Consider the following 24,242-nt stretch of genomic DNA (forward strand, 5'->3'; position numbering starts at 1 on the left):
AGTGCCTATGAGCTTAGCACATTGTGATCACAACAATGAAGCATCTTCAATCTGATACTCAGCAGAGTAGCTCCACGCTTGTTCCAGGCAGTAAAACAAAGTCTAATTTACAGTAAAGACAATTGACGGACCTCATCCAAACTCACAAACATATTTTGTTAAATTCTCCAAAATGGTGTATAAACCTACTTCTCTTGCTATGAGAAAGAATTGCGCCTGCTGTTTGCAGCTTCCTTATTAGCCCTCTCTTTGGCTCTTACGACTTTGCTTACTATACTGCAAAGAAAGTAATTTGCATGCTATAGCTGAAGAACACTGTCTTTTAAAAATGGTTTTTACATTCTTCTGTCTTTAGTGATTTTCCTATATACTTTTGCAGAAGTCTACCACACACAAAACTGAAAAAAAGCTGCATGGCTTTTTGCTATTGATATTCTTCTACTGCTGAAGAACGAAGAAAACAATTCCCTCCATTTCCTGTCATAGCTTTAGTATAGGGATGTGTATTGTTCATCATTGAGATACACTGCCCTGTAACATTTTTAAAAGCTTTTCAGTGAAGGTTATAGAGTGATGAAATCTACAGTGAAATTAGACAGCCTATTTAAACCAGTGTTTGTATTTTTCTCTGAAAGGTAAGGGAAATAAAAATACATTAAAAAAAAAAAATTGTACCGAGAGCAATTTACTAATTGGAGGGAAAAAAAAAAAACAAAAAAAAAAACAACCAACCACTTTATATATAAGCACTGTCTTTTGCCAGCAAAGATTCTTCTCTGATTTCAGCAATGCAAAGCCAAAATCCAAGGTTAAAGACAGAGATTCTGGCTGCATGTACAGTCTAAAATTAATTTTAGTGCAAGAGCCTACATATTTGATTGGTCTGCATGGTTATAATTTATTTCTGGGCCCTAGTGTCTGCTAAATGTTCCAATCAGTCTGGGCAAATCTCCTAAATTTTTTCCTCCTCTGCACAATAAATTTCGATAAATGTCACTGCCTGGCTTAAGAAAACTGCTCTTCACGCTACCTAGCTCACAAAGTTGCTCTACTTCTCTTGAAGAATGCCAGCAAGAAGTGCTTACAGAGCCTAATTTTTAAAAACCACTGAGAATTCACAAAAGCCCTGAAGACCTGTGAGAATTTAGTTCCTCTAAAGGGCGAAACCAGGAGACTGAGTAGATCCTCTACCTCCACTTAATGTTTAATTATGTCACGGTAGTAAAGAGGCCTTTCACAAAGTAGTTTATATTGCATGTTCATATAATTTCAGCCACAGCAAGATTTCTGTCATATTTCCCCTCACTCATCCGGACCATATTTAAGTGTACTCTATTTGATTTCTCTTATTTCTACATCACTGTATAGGTATACTAAAAACAACACATTCAGCACAGCTTTACATTCACAACTACTGCCACAAACATTAAGAGATTCTTAACTCTTCTTTCTTAAGGGAGTGTAATTGAGATTCTGTCTATTCCAAACAAACAAAAAAATCTAACAGAAATTTGACACTCAGATTTCAAAAGATATTTTCTCTGAAGCAAGTCTCCATATCAGCTGTTTTCTCCAGTTTCAGTTTTAACACCAACTACATTTCTATTTGTCCAAGTTTCCAGAAATCTAAAGAATCTGACTAAGCATGGATATTTGATAATTTTTCCTTTGTAATGCATTGTTATTTAGGGTATGAACTATTCTCCTCACTTCCCCCAAAAGAAAGATTTTTTTTTTAAACAGCAGAATAATTATTTTGAAAACTGACATGTTTAAGCTATACTTTAAAAGCTTTACTATTTTATTAGGAGAGAGAGAACTCACAAGGAGATGTTTGCCTTACCATAATGAGGAATGATTGCCCAAGCCATTGCAGAAGCATAGATACCACCAATCATCCAAAACATACAGAGCCAACTCAGGTGTTCGCCTCGCTTCTCCCGAGCAAGCACTTCCGAAAAATAAGAGAAGACTGTTGGCACAGCTCCACCAATCCTAGAAGAAGATACATACCATGTATTAAGGGAGAAAGTAATAGCTAGTTATAGTGAGAGCTAGGTCATAGTTAGTGTCATTTAGAACCTAAACTACAAGCAGATTTCTAGCAAGATTGTATTTTTTTTAATTGCACCATGTACTGGAGAACAATATGCTTTCACCAGTTTGGATGCAACTTTTGTCAAAGGTTTCCTTGAAAACTGTACATATGCTTCAGTATGTTCAGTGATTCAAATGTGCTGGCGGGACAGAAACCAGCACAAAGCGCTAACTTTCATGCAAATCCTGTAATTGTGGCCATCTATTTTTGAGCGTCAAAACATGCTCCATTTTACTGAAAGTGTTAGTAATTTTCCCAGAGAATAATAGGTATTTCTCTAAGTCTTCAATCCATGATTTAGGCAACCATGAAGTGACTGAATGAGAACTATATTACTAATACATTTTGTTACATTCCTATTTAAAAAGATGTAATTTGCTAAGCCTGTGCTTGCTTTGTACATAATTTTTGTAATGGAAAAGTCTATGCATTCATATCATATTCACTGTTTTTAATACAGTAAAAATAAACAGCATCTAATGGTCACCTGGGAAAAAAAGATCTCAATTTGGTTTTGCAAAACTTGTGTAACTCAAGTATGTACCAACTTCCAGGTAACCTTTTACTGTTTTTACCTCTTCACTACACAGAACAAGTCCTTGTAATTTCCTGCAGAAGGAAATATCTATGAAGTTGGAAGAGATATTCTTACATAACAGATCACATCCATACAAGAAGCAGTGTCTTGCAATTTTGAACTCAACTTTAAAGATAAATGTGTATTTATGCTGTCATTTCAATGATGGGTAAACTGGGAGCAAAACCAAGGATCTTACAACAGATTAAAACAAATATTAGAAAGGAACACATGAATACAGAAATGGAATTTCAATCCTAATAAAAATCAGTTCCATGTCAATGCTGTCTACTTTAAGACATGTTCAGGTAAAGCAATGAAATATTGCATTGAGCAGTTATGTGCTATTCTATCACTTCATTCTCGATAGCTCTTGACAAAGTACTGCCAGTCAACTCTTACCTTTAAAATTAATGTACCATTGCTGGGCCTGTTAGCTCTAACATTCTGCAAGTTCTGCAAAGAGGTGGGCAGTATCTCATATTATTTTCATGGTTAAAACACTTAAAATGTTTTGGCAGGGTATTGTGTTCCCCTGTGAGGGAGAGTGACCTAGGAGGTTATCCTGGAAGCTTGGGAAGAGGAATGGGAAGCAACATGGTGAAGAAAAGAACTGTAGCTCATTTTGCTGTAACTGAGTACGCTCTGCCACCTCATTGTTGTTCTAGGGCCTGTGGGCTCTCCTTTTCCCAAGGCTTAAGTGGCTTACATAATAACTTCTTACTGTCCAGGACTCAGTCATAGCACTGAATTGTATTAACAAAGTATTCCTTCCTCAGCATCCAAGGAAGATCCATTTTGACCAGGGTGAGGGTTCTTTCTTGTTTCTGTTTGTTTGTTTAGATGTTTTACTTAGTTGTTTTTTTCATTTCAAAAAACTTAACAGTTATCCAGGGGAAAGTGACAATACATGAATAAGAAACTAAACTAATTCCATTTCTGATATCAGAAAAAATCATCTCAATTGAAAACCATGCCTTTATAGTGTTATTTCTGAATGCTTTCTGGTTTTGATTTTCTGTGAAATCATGAGGAGAGAGCAATCAAAATGAGATTTAAATGACATACCACAGGAGAGCAGAATTTAGTGAAATAAATAATAAACTAAGGTACATTAGCATTTTTTGTTCTCACAAGCAAAGGTGATAAATGTCTGCTATCTTCATAGCTGTGATTTGTCACAACAGGTTTTGGCAACTGCTCAATGTGAGAGCTAGAATAAATGAAAACAACATTTAGGCGAGGCATTCAGGAGCCTCTGGCTTCAGGAAGCCTTTTTTTTTTTTTTTTTTTTTGCAGATTCATTAGCCAAAGAGGCTTGAAATGCCTCTTTGAATAGAGGCAATATAGGAATAGAGATAATTAGGAAAACAACAACAACAGCAACAACAAAACCCTTACAAAATACTAAATGCACAAAACAGGATGGTGTTCTTCTCCTGAGATATCTTGGCTTCTTCACTTCCAAATCTGGAGAAGATTCAGGCTCAAAGACTGTTTCTGTGTATGTTGGTATTTTGCAAGTTTTCACCTTACTGCTGATGACTTACAAAGTCCATGAGATCAAAACACATTTGCTATTCTATCACCTTCATTTCTCCACTTGCACTTTATAGTTTTTTTACTCCCACCTGCACAATTTCAATTAAAAACATCTTTTTTATTTTCCTCCTAGAACATCCTTTAGATCAGTAAAATATGTGAGAACAAGCAGCCAGATCAACTCATTCACCTTGTGAACTGATGGATAATGTCCTATAAAACAGCAGCACGGTGTAGATCACAGACTGTTAATCATTTTACAAAGTATACTACATATACTAGAGATGTCTTCCAGGTACATGTATGATCCATACTGTAATAATAGCAAGAGTCTCTGAGAGTCTCACGTGATTATTTACAGAACTCTTAAAATACTGTCAGTTCTGATGGAAACTGATGAGTAAATAATTAATTCCTCGATTTTTTCAACATCAGTAAAAAGAGTTAAGACAAACTTGATGTCAAATACAAGCATATAATTACAAAGAGTTTTCTTGCAGCACCTACTCATATGTCAGATTAGCTGCCAGCATTGACAAGCACAAAATCATTTCCGCATCCACAGAGGCAGTACTAGCAGAGATAGAGACGTGATCATCCCACAGGCCACCACTGAAGTTCTGGTCCCAAGACATAGACAGTCTGGAGAGTGGCTATAGGAGAGCTATAAAGATGATCAAAGACCTGGAGAATCAGCTCTATGAAGAAAGGTTGAAGCAGTTATTTCGCTCTGGAGAAGACTAGGTCCAGGCATGACCTTATCACAGTATTTCCACTATTGAAGGGTGGCTAATAAAAGAAAGGAGTCACTCCCTTCACTTGGAGAACACAAGAGGCAATGAGTACAAGCTGGGAAACCTTTCCCAGAAACCTGGGAAAGGTTTCGCCATGATGTAAAAAAGATATTTTTTACAATGAAACAAATGGCACAATTTCCCTACAGGTGTGATCGAATTCCTTTCAACAGAGACTTTCAAAATGTGGTTGGACAGGGTGCTTGGTCATATCATATAGTCTCTCTTTCCCAGTGGAAGGTTGGATGTAACGATCTTTCAAAGACCCTTCTTTTCAAAGACTCTTCCAATGTGGGATTTTCTATGAGCTTATGAAGTCTTGGGCTTTCGCAAATCTGATTCTCTCTCTTTTTCATTCCTCTTTTCAAATTTCTGCTTTCTCTGCCGGATTATACATTGTATCGGCTCTCTACCTTTCTTATGTGCATCAATTTTCCAATATTTCTCTTCCTTTTGTATAAATTTCCTTTCCCATTACAATTTTCTCTTCTCCTCACACAACAAGCCACTTTTCTACCTGCTGGGTCAGGTTTACATTATTCAACCTTTACCCACATCTGAAGAAGAAAGGCTTGGAACCAAAGCTATTTGAAAAGCTCAGACCTGGCCAACTTCTTTCTTGGTTTGTCTGAGAAACATATCAGCTCTTTTGGCATACACTATCAATTCTGAAGCCAGTAAACTGCAGAGCTGTTCATTTGCTTTCAATGTACACTTTCTGATAGCCATGGGTGGGAGGCAGCTGGAGATTACGGAGAAATTAGAAGCAGAAGGATTGTAACAGGGTAGAAGATGTGTGAGAAAGAAATAGAGCAAATGAGCATGAAGATACAAAAGACAGCTACAACATAATAATAAATACTGATGGCACATAAAAGCAGCCTGTTGGTTGAGATCTGAGGTTCTTGAAGGCAACAGCTTGTGTAGCTGTGCTGTGCAACTGCATAGTGTTCACATGGTCCATAGATCTACTCAAAATTTTTCGAAGATCTTGTGTGTATGGACCTGTCCTTCCTGTCTTGGTGATTTAGAAAATGGTGATATAGAAAAGTATAAGAGTTTCTTGCCTCTATACATGTAATGAACAAAAATGGTGGTAAATAACCATTAAGTTGGATTTACATGGCCAGTCATCTCCAACACATTATTTAAAATAAGCCTCATCCACAGTTTTGTATTTTTTATAACCATTGTCCCAAAAAGGTGTGAAGGATTTGATTACAATCTGTTCTAAACAATGAGTTTAATATTATTACAATGACACCAGCACTTTGTGTTAGATGCTGGTAACGTGGAAAAAGTACTGCAGGTAGCCTTGCAGAGATGTTTTCTGAGGAGTAGCTAAAAAAGAAGTCTGAAAGGGTGTCTAACATTTTTTGGAAAATAAATACTACATGATAGTTCAGACTGAGAAAAACTGTCATACTCAGGCAGTGATGGATTTTTAGTTGGATGAGTTGACAACATCTAAGTCATGTTTCCTAGTATTTCTGTGGATTTTCAGGATATGTTCAGTGAAACTTGTGCTTTTGGCAATATAGAAGAAATCTCTATAATCTGTACGTAATGTTTAGTCTGTAAATTAAGACACACTTGTTTAACTTTTCATATTTCCTTCATGAAAAAGAATCAATTTACGGTTGTCTGAATAATTTCTAAACTGTAGTTATTCTCAGAATACATATTTATTTCAGTTATCTTTATACTGCATGAAAACTTTGATTATTTTAGAAGCAATATTTGGGCTGGGATAAGCATGCTACATTTTCCCAAATTCTGTCATCTTTGTTTACTTCATGGCAACCATAGCATAGGCCAATTTAAAAAAAAATAGTGTATTTTTAGGAACTTTGTTTTGAACTGAGGTGTTGGAATTAGAAAAACTGCGTCTAAAATTATCCAAAAGTATCAAAAACAGTAAGTTAGAAACTAGATGAAAAAAATCCAACTTTCTGTAACAGAGGTTAGATAAAATTCTCCAACTGAGATTAATGTTTCCTAGTGGCAGAGTTGAATAGACAAGAAATCCTCCATTCAAACTAGCAGTGATATTATAATGTTCTGCTACTGGAGAAACCTTTTTAGTAGGAAATCATGTCTAAAGCATTCCTAGAGCTTTATCTGGCTTTGGGATTCAATTTCCTTTTGAGTATGGATTTTGGATTAATCAATGGAGGGATCACAGTTACTTTATATATATATATTTATTTTATTGTATTTTATTTTTATTTTTGTAAAAGGAAATGATTTTGTAGGCTATTTAGCACTTTATTCTTTTCATTAGCTTAAGTCCACTTTTCAGACTTTCATATCCCTCATTGCCTTTTACCCGAGAGTACTTAATATTATTTATACTGTTTTTATTCCACACCATTCAGTTTTTGGCAATGCAAGATCTTCAAGATGCAAGAACATGATCAGAAAGGTGTTTGTTTTTTTTTTTTCCCTCAACAGTTCACTTTTATAAATGTATTAACTGCAAGAGAATCTGAGAAAAATCAGTTTCGCAGTGTTTTCCATAAATAAAATCTTCTATCAGATACTGTTATTATTGATCCTAATTCTTCATATATTTTCATATTTTCTAGAAGAGAACAGTTTAAATTTGATGTACCTAATAAATGTTATATCTCATCAATACTTCTTAATATTTCATTGACTTTTAATTATCAGAAATTTCCCAGGTAACTCTCTGACCCTTCAGAAAGCTTTTTGCCCAGTCTGTGAAGCATTATTCTTTTGCTTCTAAAACATAAGTTATCCATATTTCATATTTGGGTTATTTAATACATGGCTGGAACAAAGCCCCTTCCATTGAGACTAGTGATATATATTCTATGTCTTTCATTAGGAAAGGGGAATTGACATCTACGTTTCAAAGGCAGGACCTTTGGAAATGAGGTTACTAAGAGACTTAAAGTTGAATTTATATTCCTGTTCAACTGAGAAGCTTTCTTTCCATACAAGCAAGATGTGGATTGTAGTGAAGAATGTAATAAATTCTCAAGATTTAATTCAGACTCTATAAGTAAATTCATACTGTGCTACAAGAACATATGGCATGAAAGGTGGCACAAATGCCTCGAAATTCTTCAATGAGTGATACTGAAAAGATCTTGTGTTCTTATGCAGTGATTGATGCCAAGTATCTGGAAACAAAGAACTGCAAGATGTGTGCTCTAGCAGTGAGTATCTTTATGCCCTTCTGTCTATAGGTGGAAAGATTTTACTCTTTTATCCCTGCAACAGGAACATTCCAGCTTTTCCCATGGTTCGTGGTGCTTGACATGTGATGTGTCTGTTGTTATTTCAGCTCCTCCCAATGTAAGATCATACCCAAAGGTGAATTAAAAAAAAAAAAAAAAAAGGGAAAGATAATGTGGTTCAAGAAAGCAATGTGCAAGGTTTTGTACTTAGGTTGGTGTAATCCTAGATATATATACTAACTGAGAGAAGAACTTGACAGTAGAGCTACTGCTGAGAAGGGCTTAGGGGTCCTGGTAGATGAACAACTCAACAAAAGGAAGCAGTGTGTGCTTATAACCTGGAAGGCCAATGTTATCTTGGGCTGCATCTGAAGAGGGGTGGCCAGCAGGGAGAGGAAAGTGATTGTCCCCCTCTATTCTGTCCTTGAGAGGCCCTATCTGGAGTACTGTGTTCAAGTTGGGAGCCCCCAGCATAGGAGGGATGTGAAACTGTTGGAGAAGGTCCCGAGGTGGGCCTTGAGGATGATCCAAGGACTGGAGCACATCTCCTAAGAAGACAGTCTGAAGGAACTGAGCCTGTTCAGACTGGAAAAGAGAAGGCTGCAAGGTGACCTCTTTGTGGCCTTCCAATATTTAAAGAGAACTGATAAACATGAGGGCAATCAACTTTTTATTAGGGTAGATAGCGACAGAACAAGGGGGAATGGTTTTAAACTAAAGGAAGGGAGATTCAGATTAGATGTTGGGGGAAGTTTTTTCCCTGAGAGTGGTGAGGCACTGGCACAGGCTATCCAGAGAGACTGTGGATGCTCCACCCTGAAGGTGTTTAAGGTGAGAGATGGGACCCTGGGCAATTTGATCTAGTATTTGATCTAGCTGCTGGTAACCCTACTTGTGGCACAAGCATTGGAGCTTGATAAACCTCGAGGTCTCTTCCCAAGCCATTCTGTCATTTTATCATAGTTTTATTATGATGATTCTATGAAAGCTAGATGTGACACAAATACTAGCTTGAGTAACTCTGGTAAGTGAAAAGTAAGTTTCCTTCTGAAATTAAGTGAGCAGATGAAAAAGATGAGATCCAAAAATGTAAACTGATGGAAAAACTATGTTCTCATAGAACAAAAATGAACCTCTTTCATCTTGAAGGCGAGAAAGACAGATTCAAGAAATCTTATGGGCTTTATGGTGGCTGACATCTAGGACAAAATGGAACTGAAGGAGAGGCAGAGGGTTCTTTTGGATAGAAACATTTTCTTCAAAGAAAATAGCAAATGGGAAGTGCCATGAATCTTTCTCATCTTTCTCAGTGATCTATAACAGGGAAAATGTAGGAAAGTGGAAGGAGATTTTGTTTTATTTTTTCTGACATTTTTTAAAGAATGGATTTTTTCTTCAGAGTGCAATGGAGGTACAATTAAGGTGGAAACCCCATACTAAGATACTTTGGGATCTCAATTTCAGCTTGTGTAAGTTTAAAATTATACATTTAATGGACAGTGAACAATATCTGAAGAATTTTCAAAAATTGAGAAATTATTTAAATTAAAGGAAAAATAAAACAAATGCAGACCCACAAACTTTTCTTTTTTTTTTTTCTGGAAAGAACAAAAACGTTCAGCATGCTCCAAGATCTCCATATTAATTTGACAGTCTTGACTGCAGTGGTGTTATAAACAACATTATGAACACATGCACACAAGGACTTTAGCAGCATTGCAAACACTAGTGAAATCGAAAAGTACATTTGTGAGAAATGCATTATATTGTACACTGAACAGACAATACATAGAGAATTTGGTGCACAAAGTATTTAAGCAAGTCTATCATGTTCACAAAATGAGTCTGTTGCAAAATAAGAACAGAAAATTTTACTTTTTTCACATTACGTCTTTACCATTATCCTATCCCTTCGGGTTTATTTAGAATTGTAATAGCCACACTGATTAATTCTCTTGCTCCTGACACAGACTGTGTTCCTGCATTAAATAATGAAGTTTTGTAAACAGTAAAGTTTTATTAACACAAACAGTTGTAGAAGAGAAAAAAAACAGAAGAGCTTACCCAAATCCAGAAAACAAACGACAGAAGAGGAAGAAGCCATACCCCTGGACAAATGATGAAAGGAAGGCAAAGAATCCATTGACAGACATGCATATCAGGAGTGACTGTCTCCTTCCCACCTTGTCTGCCAAGCCTCCCCAGAAGAATGCCCCCACCATCATCCCAAGATACACTATGCTACCTGCAATACACACAGAAGAAAAAAAAAAAAGAAAAAAAAGAAAAAAAAATGTTGTTTTGTGAGTTACATAACTGATCATAATTGACCACACCAAAATAGTTATACGCTTTTGAATGATTTGCTTTCAGTAGTCTCCTACGTTTACCAATTAAGTGGCACAGAGATTAATTTCTCCTTTTTCAGTGGGTAGAAATTGTATGCATATAGCTTTGCAAATATACCTAGGGAGAATGAAGTACATTTGTGTCCTATTGTGTCTGTGTCAGATAGTAGACACACTGAAGCTTAATTTAGTTACTAAATAAGGTGCCTCTAGCTAAAACAAAATACAGTCAAATAAGAGTGCATTGGAGAAAGAATGCTACCATTTCCTCAATAATGAACAGCATTCAAACTTCAAACATTAAACCTCCCCAGCAGAAATAAATTGTTTGAACACTTCCTGAATATAATTCCGTAGGGGATTAATCACTGGGAATAAAACGTGCTAAGTCTAAAAGAAGTTGATTATGAAACAACAGACACTTTCCATTTGAGATCTACAGAACTGAAGATATCCAGCTTGATCTTTTTCTCCCTCTTGCTTCACTCTGTAACTTTATTTAAAAAGGCAGTACCCTGTATATATATTAAAAAAAAAAAGTTTTTTCAGTAGGTTATCATGTTATTTCTACTACATCTATGACAACTGTAAACCTGCATATACACTCACAGTGGCTTTTTCAGTGAAATACAAAGGTTGGACTACAATTTCTTAATTTTCCTTTCTTACATTTTACAATTTTTTGTAATAATAATTATGTTATTGTTATTTCAAGCAGTATATAGAAAACAGTAGTATGAAGATGATTAGTATCCATTAGTTTCTTGTAAATTCAAGGTCTCTACTGAGTTAGCAACTTCTGATGCTGTCTCTGAGCCCTAATTTTACATTTTGAACTATAAGTTACTATGAAGGATTTGTAAAACCACATACATAAAATTCTAAATCTAATCTGTAAGAGGTTCATGCAGTCTATTTAGTCAAGAAAGCAGATGGAATTTTGAGTAGCAGGTTCAGAAATATGAGTGAGCATGAAACATTCACCATGTATCAAAATATTAATAGTGAATAATAATAATAATAATAGTAGTAGTAGTAGTAATAATTAAAAACAAATATGAGATTTCTATCCTTTGTATTTTTTCATTCTCTGTATAATTCAAATAACTTCTAAACAGTGCTTCCAACAGTAATGTAAACCCACATATATTTATGTATGTATTTAAGAGTTTTGTATACAGAAGCAGTAGACAGATTTTTTTTTTTTGTCTGTTCCTATTTGGTCTGTTCAACTTAAATTAAGTCAGCCTAACAAAATCTGTAATTAAAATAATGATTTCTACCTGCTTCAGTTGTCCGGATCAAATGAATATCCATCACTCGAAATGGAATCTTTGAGACAGAGGAAAACAGCTATCACTTTTGCCTTCAGCTATTGTTTTAGCCGACATAAAAAATAAGAAGTGCATACTTCTAGACTGTCTTCTCCTTGAGTCCCTAAGGATCACATGATGGATCCACTGTTGATGATCACAGAAGCATTTCTTTACCCATACAAGACCAACAAATTCCTTAAGAACAGCAGTTAAATGTCTTCTCAAAAGACCTTTTATTGGTGGACTTTTTTACTCTCTCTATGATCTTTCTTAATCAAGGCATATTGATGAGAATATAGGTGAGTTGTGAGGTGGTGAAGCACTGGCACAGCTGCCCAGAGAAGGTGTGGATGCCCCATCCCTGGAGGTATTCAAAACCAGGTTGGAATGGGGTCCTGATCTGATGAGTCCATTCCAATCCAAGGAATTCTATCACTGTATGATAAGTTCAGAATTTGCTGAAATTGTAAAATATCTTTGTTCTCTTTAATCTGATGGTTTAGTCCAGGAAGGACACAGACATGACAGTATTCTCCCTGGTTAATGGGGTTTGGCAGCAGATCTTCATCAGGTTCTTCTTTCTTATCAGATACTAAGGTACTACGCACATACAAGCACATGTACATTTTTCTGGTGCTAAAGACACAAAGTTTATCGGAAGGATTTGACATACTTCAACTACTGTAATATCTCTCCTGTGGGCAGGACTACTCTACCACACTTCACATAGATCGATGTTCATAAGTAGTTTAGAAATTATATCCAGCAGAGCTGGCACTTATGCATCAAATATAATTGAAATAAATTAGCAAAAATAGTTCAATGTCTGCACGGACAGCAGATCAATTTCAAAAAGGCAACTAAAGTTCTGATATATATTGATATATGTGATTTATACTCTTAAATTCTTTATTACTTCATATCGCACACTTGCATGACATTGGCTTTCCCAGTCTACAATCTCATATAAGAAATACAGCAAGCCAGTAAAATATTTAGACATATATTTGCTCCAATATCTCTGAAATAACTTATGCACATAATTTTAATCTTACAGGGTAGCTACATTTCTCATGCTGCATAGAAACATCAAATCCTCCTCAAAAACACTGGGATATAGCAGTTAAATGTTAAATTAAAAGTTAAATTATCCTATTGACTGTAGAATCTTAGAATCCGTATTTATTTTGTACTCTACTCATAAGTTGCACGTTACATTTTTCATATTGCAGTAATAGTAATTAGTAATTGTAAATATGTAAAAATTAACTATCATATTGTTTGCCTTTAACCTTAAAAACAAGTAATTGTCAGAAAAACAGCAATTTTATGGGCATATATATATGTATTCAGATCTTAATGTCGCATGACATCTTGAGGCAGGTTTTTCCTCCCTTTCTCAGCATCTATTACTGACTGCAAAACTATCTGCATTTCATTTTCTTTTAGGTACACTAGCCTAAAAGAAAGTGCCTCTAAAGAAATTAGTTCATGTAGCATGAGGCACACAGCTGTTTTTACATGTAGTATGAGTATAGAAACATATTTTAAAAATAATAAAGTTCATTTTAAAATACATCATTTAAAATGCATCATTCATCATTTGGTGGAAAGTTGCTGAGAAGCAATATATGGCAGCTAAAAAGAAGCATCCCATACTAAGATGAATATTCTCTTCTATTGTTCTTCTATTGAGTTGTAAAAACTTGCATCTTCCTCCAACAGCAGAACTTCTACATAGTTCAATGATTTTTCCCATTGTGCAAATGTATAAAAATATACAAATCTTTCCTCTTCATATGAGGAGCTGTCTTTCAACAGAGCAGCCAACTGCCCATGCATAAAGTTTTCTAGAAGTATATTTTTATTCTGAGACTCCATTGATAGAAAGGACAATGTAAGCATCTGTTAAAAGAAATTACTTAGTATGATAATTCATTTTGCTTATTCTTATTTCATATACTGTACTTTAATCAGTATTCTTATTTTTCCAGAGGTCTTCCTATACATTATTGCTCAGAGTATAATAGCTTATAGTGGAGAACTTGAATACGTGCAAATAACATGAGCATGAATATCCAGGTTTATCTTTGTTTTCGCTCTGATAAGCAGTGTACCAAGAGATTAAAGATTACAATCATTCACAGCTATAGTTATTATCTATCAGTAATTTCTTTGATCAGAAAAATGGAAAAGGATTGCAGCCAGTAAAAAATTTGCTTCAATCAAATATAGCATCTAATTAAATTTTCATAATGGAAAGCAATTAAAGCAAACACTCTTTCATTAAGATGAGGACAAACATAAGAAAACTGTAATTACTTTAGAATTGGTAAAAGATCTCCATTTTTTAGAGCCATTGTCTTTACAAGTCTAAAACCACCTGTATAGATCATGTCATCATGTTCTGTTCCCTGTCTCACTGGTATTAAACCTCCAATATATTCCTCCACAGCAGTCATTCATTCTTTTCTCTAAGCAGGGCTGGAAATAGTGTAATAAAAGGAGTATGTTTATGAATTGGTACTTTCTTAAGATCTAAACGAATAAGGGACTAAAACATTTACTGTTTAGACACTTGAAAAAAGGTGAAGGTACTGCTTTCAAAAACATGTGAGTTATCAGATCATGCGAACTAAAACTAAATATTATGTTAACTTTTGCAATTTCTGATCTTCTGAAGCCATAATTTCCTTTATCTAAATGCTAGCTGTATGCCACAGCATTCTGTCTTAACTTCATACGCTAAATGATTTCTCTTACCTGATAGTATGCAATATATGCAAATCCCCAAATGCCACAGCATATCAAGTTTGTCTCAATTACTAGTCTGCTTTTTAATCTGCTCATTCTTAGCCCTCTTTCTGAGTTTCTTACTGTCTAGTGCAGATGCTTAACTACATATTCATTTTGAAGCTTTTTGATGTTCTACTTACTATATGTCTACAAAAAGTCAATTCCATCTTACCATTAGAATTATTTTAATAACTGTAGTAACACAGTTTACCTGTTTAAAGATATGAAAGGTATAAAGCTATTTTAAAATGAACACTGAATCTCTTCAGTCTCATTATAAAAGTTTATTAAATGCCAGTGATACTGCAGTGATTCTTGGACCTTTGATTTTTTTGTCACTTGCAGCTGAGTAACCTATATGACTAATTTTTAAATGGTGGCAAAACTTTGCAGAACAGAACATATAGCCTTTATGGTTTTTTGTTTGTTTGTTTTATCATTTAATCCAGAAAACATGATGGATATCCTTCACAGTCAATAAAAAAGGACACTTTCACTCTCACTGAGATAAAGGAAGATGCTGAATGCCAGTGACATCAAAAAAAGACAACTTCATCTTCTCTTTCGAAATATTTTGGTCAATGTAGAAACATCAAAGGTTTCACTAAACAATAAAACTAAGAAATACTGTTTCATCCAAATCATTCATAAAATTGTTTATTAATTTCCAAAAGTCTGTTTCTATAGTATTGATATAGCAAAACAATTCATGTTTATAAGACAAACTGTCCCTCTATTGTATCAACAAAAAAGAGGAAAACAAGTATAGACAATCCTCTTATGCCATTTTTGAACATACCTACAAAACATCTGAAAGCACTCAGTCTGGTACCAACCCAGAAATTTCACATAAATAGAAATCAAGTGAACCATATCTGAAACATATGTGGTCCACAGACAAAATGATCCTGTTCTCAGCCTGTAAAGACTAACTGCAATATTTGATACAGGAACTCAACCATGAAAGTCAGGAAAATGGAACTGAAAGCAAATCTGAGCAAAAGAAAAGATCACACTCTGTGATCTGACCAGTTAAAATGGGAAGAAAAAAGAAGAAGAAAAAAAGAACAAGTATCTCAAAAATTCTATTTGCAAAGCTATTTGTAGTCTCTAAGATAGTAGGGAAAAAAAAAAAAAACAACAAAAACTATGATAAGCAAATCAGAAAACTCAGAGCATACAGGTCTGTAATGCTATGACAATCATAATTAGATGAGCAATTAATCAAAGGAAAACTGCCATGAAGTACTCAAGTACTATACCTTTAAAGAGAAGAAAAAGAGAATAATGAACAAAGATGCGACGGTGAAAAAATACAAGACATTACATAGAAATTTAAAACAAGCAAACAAAGCAAAGCAAAACAAAACCAAGAAAAGTGAGATTGTTTCCATATTTTTTTTCATTTTCAAAAAAATCAACTCCAAATTTGCCAGAATACTACATTGAAAACAGGTAGTCAATAACATGCTAAGAAACCTCAAAACATGTGAAGGCAACTGACTGCAAGTGAATGGGACTCATGGCATACTCAGAAGGCAGAAAATATGTAACAGAAGACAAAATTTGATGATTGAAAATCGTAGATCAAATTTGATTTAAAATTTTGGTCAAACACTGGAACAGTGTTTCACAAGATGCAGGTGATGTTCCATGTTTGTCAGTGTTCAAGAGGCATTTGTAAAATGCACACAACATGCTGTAACTTTTGGTTCACCCTGAAGAGGTCAGACAGTTAGGTTATTCCATTCCATTCCATTCCATTCCATTCCATTCCATTCCATTCTCTTCCGTTTCGTTCCACTCCACTCCACTCCACTCCACTCCACTCCACTCCACTCCACTCCACTCCACTCCACTCCACTCCACTCCATTCCTTTCCATCACTATGAGAATAAAATAAAAGTGGTCTGAAAGCACAGGTACCCAAACTTGTCACCCAATGGTGTGCTTACAAAGTTCAAGGCTAAGGCAGGAAGACAATTTTGTTAGTTGGGAGGAAAGAATAAGTAATGACAAATCTGTAGTCTCCACAGACAATAAAAATAAATAAATAAATAAATAAATAAATAAATAAATAAATAAATAAATAAGTTTGTCCAGGAATACAACTTTTGTGTATTTCCATGTCAGATCTATACCAGACTGTGTCAGCTCTGGGACGGATTACAGAGGTGAAAAGTCGTAGATGGAAAGTTTTTGCCATAGCTTTTCTAGTGCTGTATCAGAAATACCACTCGTGTGCAAATCAAATGTCCCATATCAATCATCTGCAGAAATGTTATTCAGCTATTATTTGTTGGTTTCCTCTGGCATGTTTATATTAAGTTTATGGGCCTCACATTTCACAGTTTACTTATTTCATGTATCTCATGTGTGATCTTTGCAACCTGAAATGTTTGCAGTATAAAGATCGGTTTCATTCCACAAATGGCATTTCATTTCCTTATTCCCTCTCATTAGATTTATGAAGATTTTTTTTTTATGTAATAAGTGCAAGCAATATGATTTAGTCTGAACCTTTAAGTTGTCTGTTAGTTTACATTTGTATACTCCTGTATTATTGACATTGGCTAAAGGCTCTGTATGCTATTATCTCTCCATACCATTCCAGGGACTGCTACTTTATTGTATACCAAAAATTTGCAGATACAGGTGTGCTGATTTCTATGTGTGTGTATATATATATATATACACACACTACATCTTTACAGATGAGTTTCTTATGTATTCATATAGTATTTTAATTAAAAGAGTCCAATGACTAGAAGCATAGATATTCCTGCGTTTCCTCAGATCTAAACTAGATAAACTAGTGCATGCATAGAAGCTTAGTAATTACAGATGTTGTGACAGGTAACAGATTATTCAGTGAACAGAGGATTTTCTTCACAGCTGTATTTTCTGATAAGGGAGCAAAACTGAGAACATGGTAATCCAATACCTTTGCATTAGATTGTCTTTATCACTTCTGTTTTATGAATGTTGTCATATCAATAACGAATTATTTTAAAAATTACAAACTATTACCTGATGTCAATATAATTTAATTTATTCTGTAACAATTTTCTCAGAACAAAAAATAGGTCAAAGTATTCAATTTTCTTCATTAGAATCATTTTCAGACTGAGTACTGGTAGTGATCATTGCAGCAAACAGCAGCGCACACTGCTACTTTATACTACTCTTGCTTACTAGATAAATCAATAATGCATTACAGATAAAAAGACCAATGCAGTACTTCCTTGGTACTCACAGCATAAATAATTAATCAGTACTTAAATTTAGCAACACAAGGCTGTAAGAACAAGACAATACTTGATATTTTTCTTCCCATATACACAGCATTTTTAAAAGATGGTTGTTACCAACATCAACATGTAGAATAGTTTTATCAAAAACTCAGGTAATCCCACATGTTGATGTGAGGCTGTTGACAGATTCTCTAGGTGCTATAACTGAACATATGATTTTCATGCTATCTTCTCCTTTGAGCCAATCACTCTCTCTGGCATTAGGAAGAAAATTCTAACAGACAAGTCTCAGATAAAACACACACAGTTAAGTTAAGCTATCCTAATATCCCTAATTCCTGGTTGTCTTCCCTTGTGACTTCAGAGGTTTCTCTGGATTTTGTTCTTCTCAAATTTAGATGCTAAATTCAGTGCACTCTTCACCCAGCTTTGAATTTCTGTCATGCCAGAAATTACTGTAACTTTGCAATTTGAAATGCACTTCCATGGAAATCCTGAGAATCAGAATGATTATAAATACTGCATGTGACTGAACTTGCTGTGCAATGTGCTAGGATTAATTAAATTTCAAAGTTAAAAAAAAAAAAAAAAGAAGAAGAATTTTCACTAAAGCTTTAAATTGCCCACACAGTCATCTGAATTAATTATCTCATTTCATATCAAAACCATTCATTTTGGCTACAAGTTTTATTGCATGAATGTTAATTCCTCATTCGCCTAGTCCTGCTTCTGACTCAGAGTAGAGTCTATAAATATCACCAACTTTTAATTAGTACTGAACTAAAACAAAAAGTAACAAACTACAAAATACATATATATATATATCTATAGCAGAACTTAACACAAGAGATCAAAGAACTAATCAGTAAGATTACACTTCTAGCAAAAGGATCTATACAACAATAAAACTAACATGTTTATTTCTTCAGAGTTTAATCAACAACTATATTCCAGTGCTGTGCAAACTTTTTTCCTTGTAAATAGGACAAACCAACTTTGTTTATTTTCCTCCATGTTGTAGTGGCTGTTATCATCTCTTTTTTCACAATGCAGTGAAAAGGTGAAGGGAAGAGACACAAAGACGAAAAACAGACAAATATCACAAACCTGGAAATCTCTGACTTCAAAAAGCAAAGCAAAACAATACAAAACAACAATAGAAAACAACGAAGATGCTGAATTAGACACCTGAATTAGACTCAGTTTTATCTGGTGCAAGTTACCACCATATCCAGAATGTTCAGTTAAAAGACTGGATTTGATGCATTGATTTAAGAAGTGATATATAATCAGCCAGTGATGCTGTGGCAGTTGAAGGAGGGAAAAAAGAGTGATGGTGACAGCCAAATTAAACATGGGAAATCACCGTGGCCCTCAGGTTTTTCCTTCGGGAGGCATTTCCTTCTTTCTACCATTTTTGTAAGATTATACACTTGCGTGTGACATGAATGGAAAATCACTGATCTGAGATTGGACAGGCAGAAAATAACTTGCAGTACCTAAAAGAACAGTCCAGTAATTTTTAAGTTTTAGACACAATCAATTACTGAGACAAAGATTTTAAGATAACTGCAAACAAAATTATTTAGCTTTATTTATGTATGCAGATTAGCGATACAGGCATATTTGCACATGTTGCTAAAATATGCTTGTAATAGACTCATTAGATGCAGAAGTATCTTAATGGCTACTTACACAATCTTCACAAGTACGTACATTATCCTAATTACAGGCTATCATTTTCATCATCAAAATAAAAGCCAGTTTCCAATATTGACTGTACTCATTGAATTCAGCTGAAGTAAGCACAGCTTCAATCTTGAAAAATGATATATTCTGGCAATGAATGGTTAGCTCAGAAAGTTGCCCAGTAATTTACTAGCTCAACATACAGGTGGTTTTATCTCTTTGGCATTATTCCAAGGTATGCAAGTATAGTAATGTCCTTTAATTAAAAAAAAAAAAAAAAGGAAGAAAGAAGAAAAAAAGATAATGCTACTTACAGAGTTCTCAAAAAATAAGTGGGATAAAACAGCAAGTGGCTCTGCAATGCAGTCATTGTGAGTTGTTTTTTTATTATATTTGTTACTCAGGTTGAATCTGCATGACTTAGAGGGGTACTGAGCCAAAGAAATACTATATTTAACCCCACAGTGTGGGGTTAACAGTGAACCTCTTAAAAGTGAAGAATGAACACGTAGGTTGATGCTCAGCTTGTAGTCCTCAGTAAAGCTGCATGCAGGAACCATGTGAAAGAAAAAACAGCTGACCTGGTGGTGTTGTTCTTCCTAATAGCACAGTGGTTTGGCAGTGAGAAAATCACACTCTAAAAAGGAGGGCAGCTGTAAACCACTTTGAATTACTGGCTTATAGAATTCTGTAGCCTCTCTGCTGGCAGAACACACTGTGTTTTGTTAATGTTTTGAATTCATGCTCCCATATCCCATCTTGTTACCAGCCTATAACATTCCCTGAAACATGTTCAGTCTGCCTCTTAGCAGACAAAAATCACATCACATACACTCCATTGTGTTTTGTTTTTTTTTTTTTACCCTCAGAAAAGAAAAAGAAACACAACCATCATCTCCACTGCTCCAAACAATATAGCTGGTTAGAACAGAGGAGGATCTGTGTCTCAATTTTTCTCCCTCAAACAATTATGGTTGGAAAGCAGTGATAGGTGTACTTTATTAATGTCACTGTAAGAGAGCTGTACTATACTGAGGTGAAAAGCATGCATGATGGCATTTGTACTTCTCACATCTTCTGAAGAAATAAGTATTAATCCTACAAACCAATCTTTATCCTGTTCTGCAATATTTAGTACACATTTAAATTATTGCATGTCTGTTTTCAAATATTTCTATTGCTACAGAAGATTTATTACTACTATAACAATAAATGCAAGTAACTCTGTTACTCTGTTACGTGTAACGCTCTAAGGTCTGCAATAGTTACAGTAACTGCTCTTAGCCTGTATGTATTCCTTGTGAATACAGTAACTTTTCATACATAAGTACTCAACATTTTGACATCCGTGAAACATTCACAAAAATTATACCATGGCCAACACTTCACATTTAAAATGAAGCCTAATTTTTTTTTTTTCTCTCTCAAAATAGTCATGAATTTTAACATGCTTTCCATAATATTAGAGAAAACATAAAAATCTGCTCAAAGTCATCTTAGTCTGAATCTCCACAACTGGAGAAGCCGCTCCAAAACGGAATTTTGCTCAACAAACTACAAGAAGAATACCCAGGGGAAGCATAATCTGAGAATAACAGTAGAATTCCAGATTTGTATACGTGCTTAAGTTTCTAAGAATATATGCAAGGGATCTGTGGATTTAGTTAGGCATCTAGACAATATGGAGAATCCCATCAGACAAGTAGATACATTAATATTTGCAAAAAGTCCAGACCCAGTTCCTTAAGTCCTTTGTTCAATATTCACTGTAACTGTGCACTTCCAGGTTTCTGCCAAAGCCATGGGAAACGCATACAGGCTCAGGAAGAGAATAAATGGTTCAAGCAACGTGATCTTGCTTAAAGATATTTACGCCCTATTCTTTGTATGAACCAGCAACTCCACATACAACTCATGAGTTCAGTATTTCTTTTAAGATACTGGCCTCTGAAAAAGACGGTAGTTATAATACAAATGGCTTACCTGTTATCAGATTTTTTTAACAGGAATGCAAAAAGAAGAAAAGTTTAAGGAAAATAATCGCTTAATCCGGTGACTTTCATATTGATTTTTTGTGTGAAAAGCTTGGTTAAGAGGATTAGATCAGAGTATCCAGTCCTATTTAAAATCTTTATTAATGATCTAGACAATAGTGAGAGTACATCCTCGTTAAACTTGCAGATAACATGAAACTGGGAGGAGTGGCTGACTCACCAGAGGGCCATGCAACCATCCAGAGGGACCTCAACAGGCCTGGACAGCTTGGCTGACAGGAACCTTATTGAGTTCAACAAGAAGTGAAGAGTTCTGCACTTGGGGAGGAAGGAACAATCTCAGGCATCAGCATACGTGAGGTCCACCCAGCTGAAAAAGAGCTCTACAGGAAGAGACCTGGGAGTCCTGTTGGTTGCCAACTCGAACATGAGTCGGCAATGCGCCCTCACTATAAAAAAGGCTAACAGTATTCTTGGCAAAGTATTGCCAGTAGATCAAGAGAGAAGATCCCTCCCCTCTAATCACAGTTTACAAAGGTCACATCTGGAGTGCTGTGTTCAGTTCTGGGCCTCCCAGTACAAAACATTCATGGACATACTGTAAACAGACCCACACTGTTGGTGACAAGTTACTTTAACCTTGCAAGAGTTTAATCACATCAGCTTCCTAGTTTTGAAGGAAACATCAATTTAGAGAGGAAAAGAGATACATGTTGTTTTTATTTAACCCCAAAGGCATCAAGAAACCAGTTCTTAATTCTAATAAAAACTTCCTCCTAATAAGTTTATGGGCACTGAAATACTGCTGATGATTAATCAATAGCAAGCAGAAGCTCACGCAGGAGTGAATATAGAAGGAATTTAGGAATTTATCCTGGTGCAAGTAAAACAAAAATGTGACAGTGATTTTATGGATATTGCCAAATACTTTTAATCAGCTCATGTCTTCTAATAAACCATCATGACATGAGGTATGGCTGAGGTATGAGAAATCGGGTTTTACAATTAGTTGAGTGAATGAGTGCTTTTTCAATGACAAATTAGGGTGTTCTCAGGTTATTTCTAAATAGTCCAGCAAAATGCCTTAGAAACAAATGTTACGTATGTGTAAGAATTCCTCTTCATAATTCCTAACACTGGTCTCATGACTTTAGTATTCTAATATCAAAGTCCTCTAGATTATGGAGTTAAAATCATGGAAAAAAACCACGCCTGTCTAGAAGACCCGAGTCAGGACGTAATTATGATGTACAATCACAGCAGCGGAGTAATTGAAATGGATAGCTGTGAGGATCTAGTTATGATCATATTGAAACACTTTCACTAAGCATTCACAGTCCTGATGAATATTTTGTATTACTGGAATTATGGTTATGCTGTCTGCAAAGGCTGCATGTCTATATTGGCTATAAGCATTCTGTACAGTCATCACTGTACAGAAGGATTCTAACCTGCAGTGTATTTCTATTAGCAATGGGCAAGTAATATCATTTTTCTGCAACTATTGATTAAACAACCACATTACAATGCCACACAACACTGCAGGGAAGGAATTAAAAAAAAAAAAAAAAAAAAAGACTAATTAGTTCCAGTGTTATTTTTGTTTATTTTTGTTTTTATCACCTTAATCTTTTAACATAGGATTATTTGTTTGTTAATAACACAGAGGCTACTGTTCTGCTATTACAAAAGGAAGATACGGGAACAGCTATCACGGATCCTATATTTTAGACATGATAATATTTGCTTGCACTAAGCCTTCACTTAATCAAGCAATAGTTTTGTCCATACATACATGATATGAGGGATGTAATAGCTTCTGTACTGAACTGTATTTAATAATTGATGGAGTCATTCCAATATATCTCAAAACAATATCAAAAAAAGTCCAGTTACTGAGGAACCCTTACTCCTTATCCTGACATGGGTCACATCATAACAGACAGATGTGAATTGTCACGGTCGACTACAGCTGTGGGGACAACACCTCCTGCTCTCAATCACAGACACCTCCACAGTGCTCACAACAGTTGTTTAAACGAAACACTGTTTTTTGAAAATATATTTTTCTCCATGTTATGTATTCTGTGGTATTATCTACACTGGCAAAGTAAAAATTAAGGTAACATTCCTTTTCAGGTTGTTTTTGTTTCTCTTCATTCTCCCTACTCTTTGAACTACTTGTAAAGCTCCAAAATGGCTATATATAGATATGTTTATGCATATTCTTTCTGTAAAAAGTAGATCTGAGAACACACACATTCAAGCATGACAAATTAAATGACCAAAAAAACCCGTAAGTTTGTGTAAACAAGCAGTACCAAGCAGATTACTTGCATGCACCCTCTGCAGCCACAAAAAATTAGATAAATTAATTTATTTTAGTAGAAATCACTGCACTGTACAGATAGCTGGAGCAGTTCGTTTCTTACAGTAGATCATCAAATGGAAAGGAATTTCTCAAAGCACCCAGTGAGAACTCAACTCCTCTTTCCAGTCATTACGTTCTGATACAGAAGGATTTTAAATTTACTGAAACAGAGCCAGACTACTAGTATCAGAATGTCAGGCATACCCAGGAAGCACAAGCACAGACTGGCTTGCAGCACTCTCATCTAGGCACAAAAG

At 35.1% G+C, this 24,242-nt stretch overlaps 1 protein-coding gene across 2 annotated transcripts in view; it reads right to left on the reverse strand.

Moving 5' to 3' along the window:
* Positions 1–24,242, reverse strand: part of SV2C (synaptic vesicle glycoprotein 2C) — a 93,261-nt gene that overhangs the window by 43,020 nt on the left and 25,999 nt on the right. For both annotated transcript variants that reach the window (XM_085213553.1, XM_085213554.1), the window contains exons 3-4: positions 10,282–10,462; positions 1,844–1,995 (exon numbers count right to left, since the gene is read on the reverse strand). In XM_085213553.1, coding sequence (XP_085069679.1) covers positions 1,844–1,995; positions 10,282–10,462 — 333 coding nt within the window. The remainder of the gene's footprint in view (positions 1–1,843; positions 1,996–10,281; positions 10,463–24,242) is intronic.

This window comes from Meleagris gallopavo, chromosome Z (genome assembly GCF_905368555.1).
Source record: "Meleagris gallopavo chromosome Z, MGAL_WU_HG_1.1, whole genome shotgun sequence".
Taxonomy (NCBI): domain Eukaryota; kingdom Metazoa; phylum Chordata; class Aves; order Galliformes; family Phasianidae; genus Meleagris; species Meleagris gallopavo.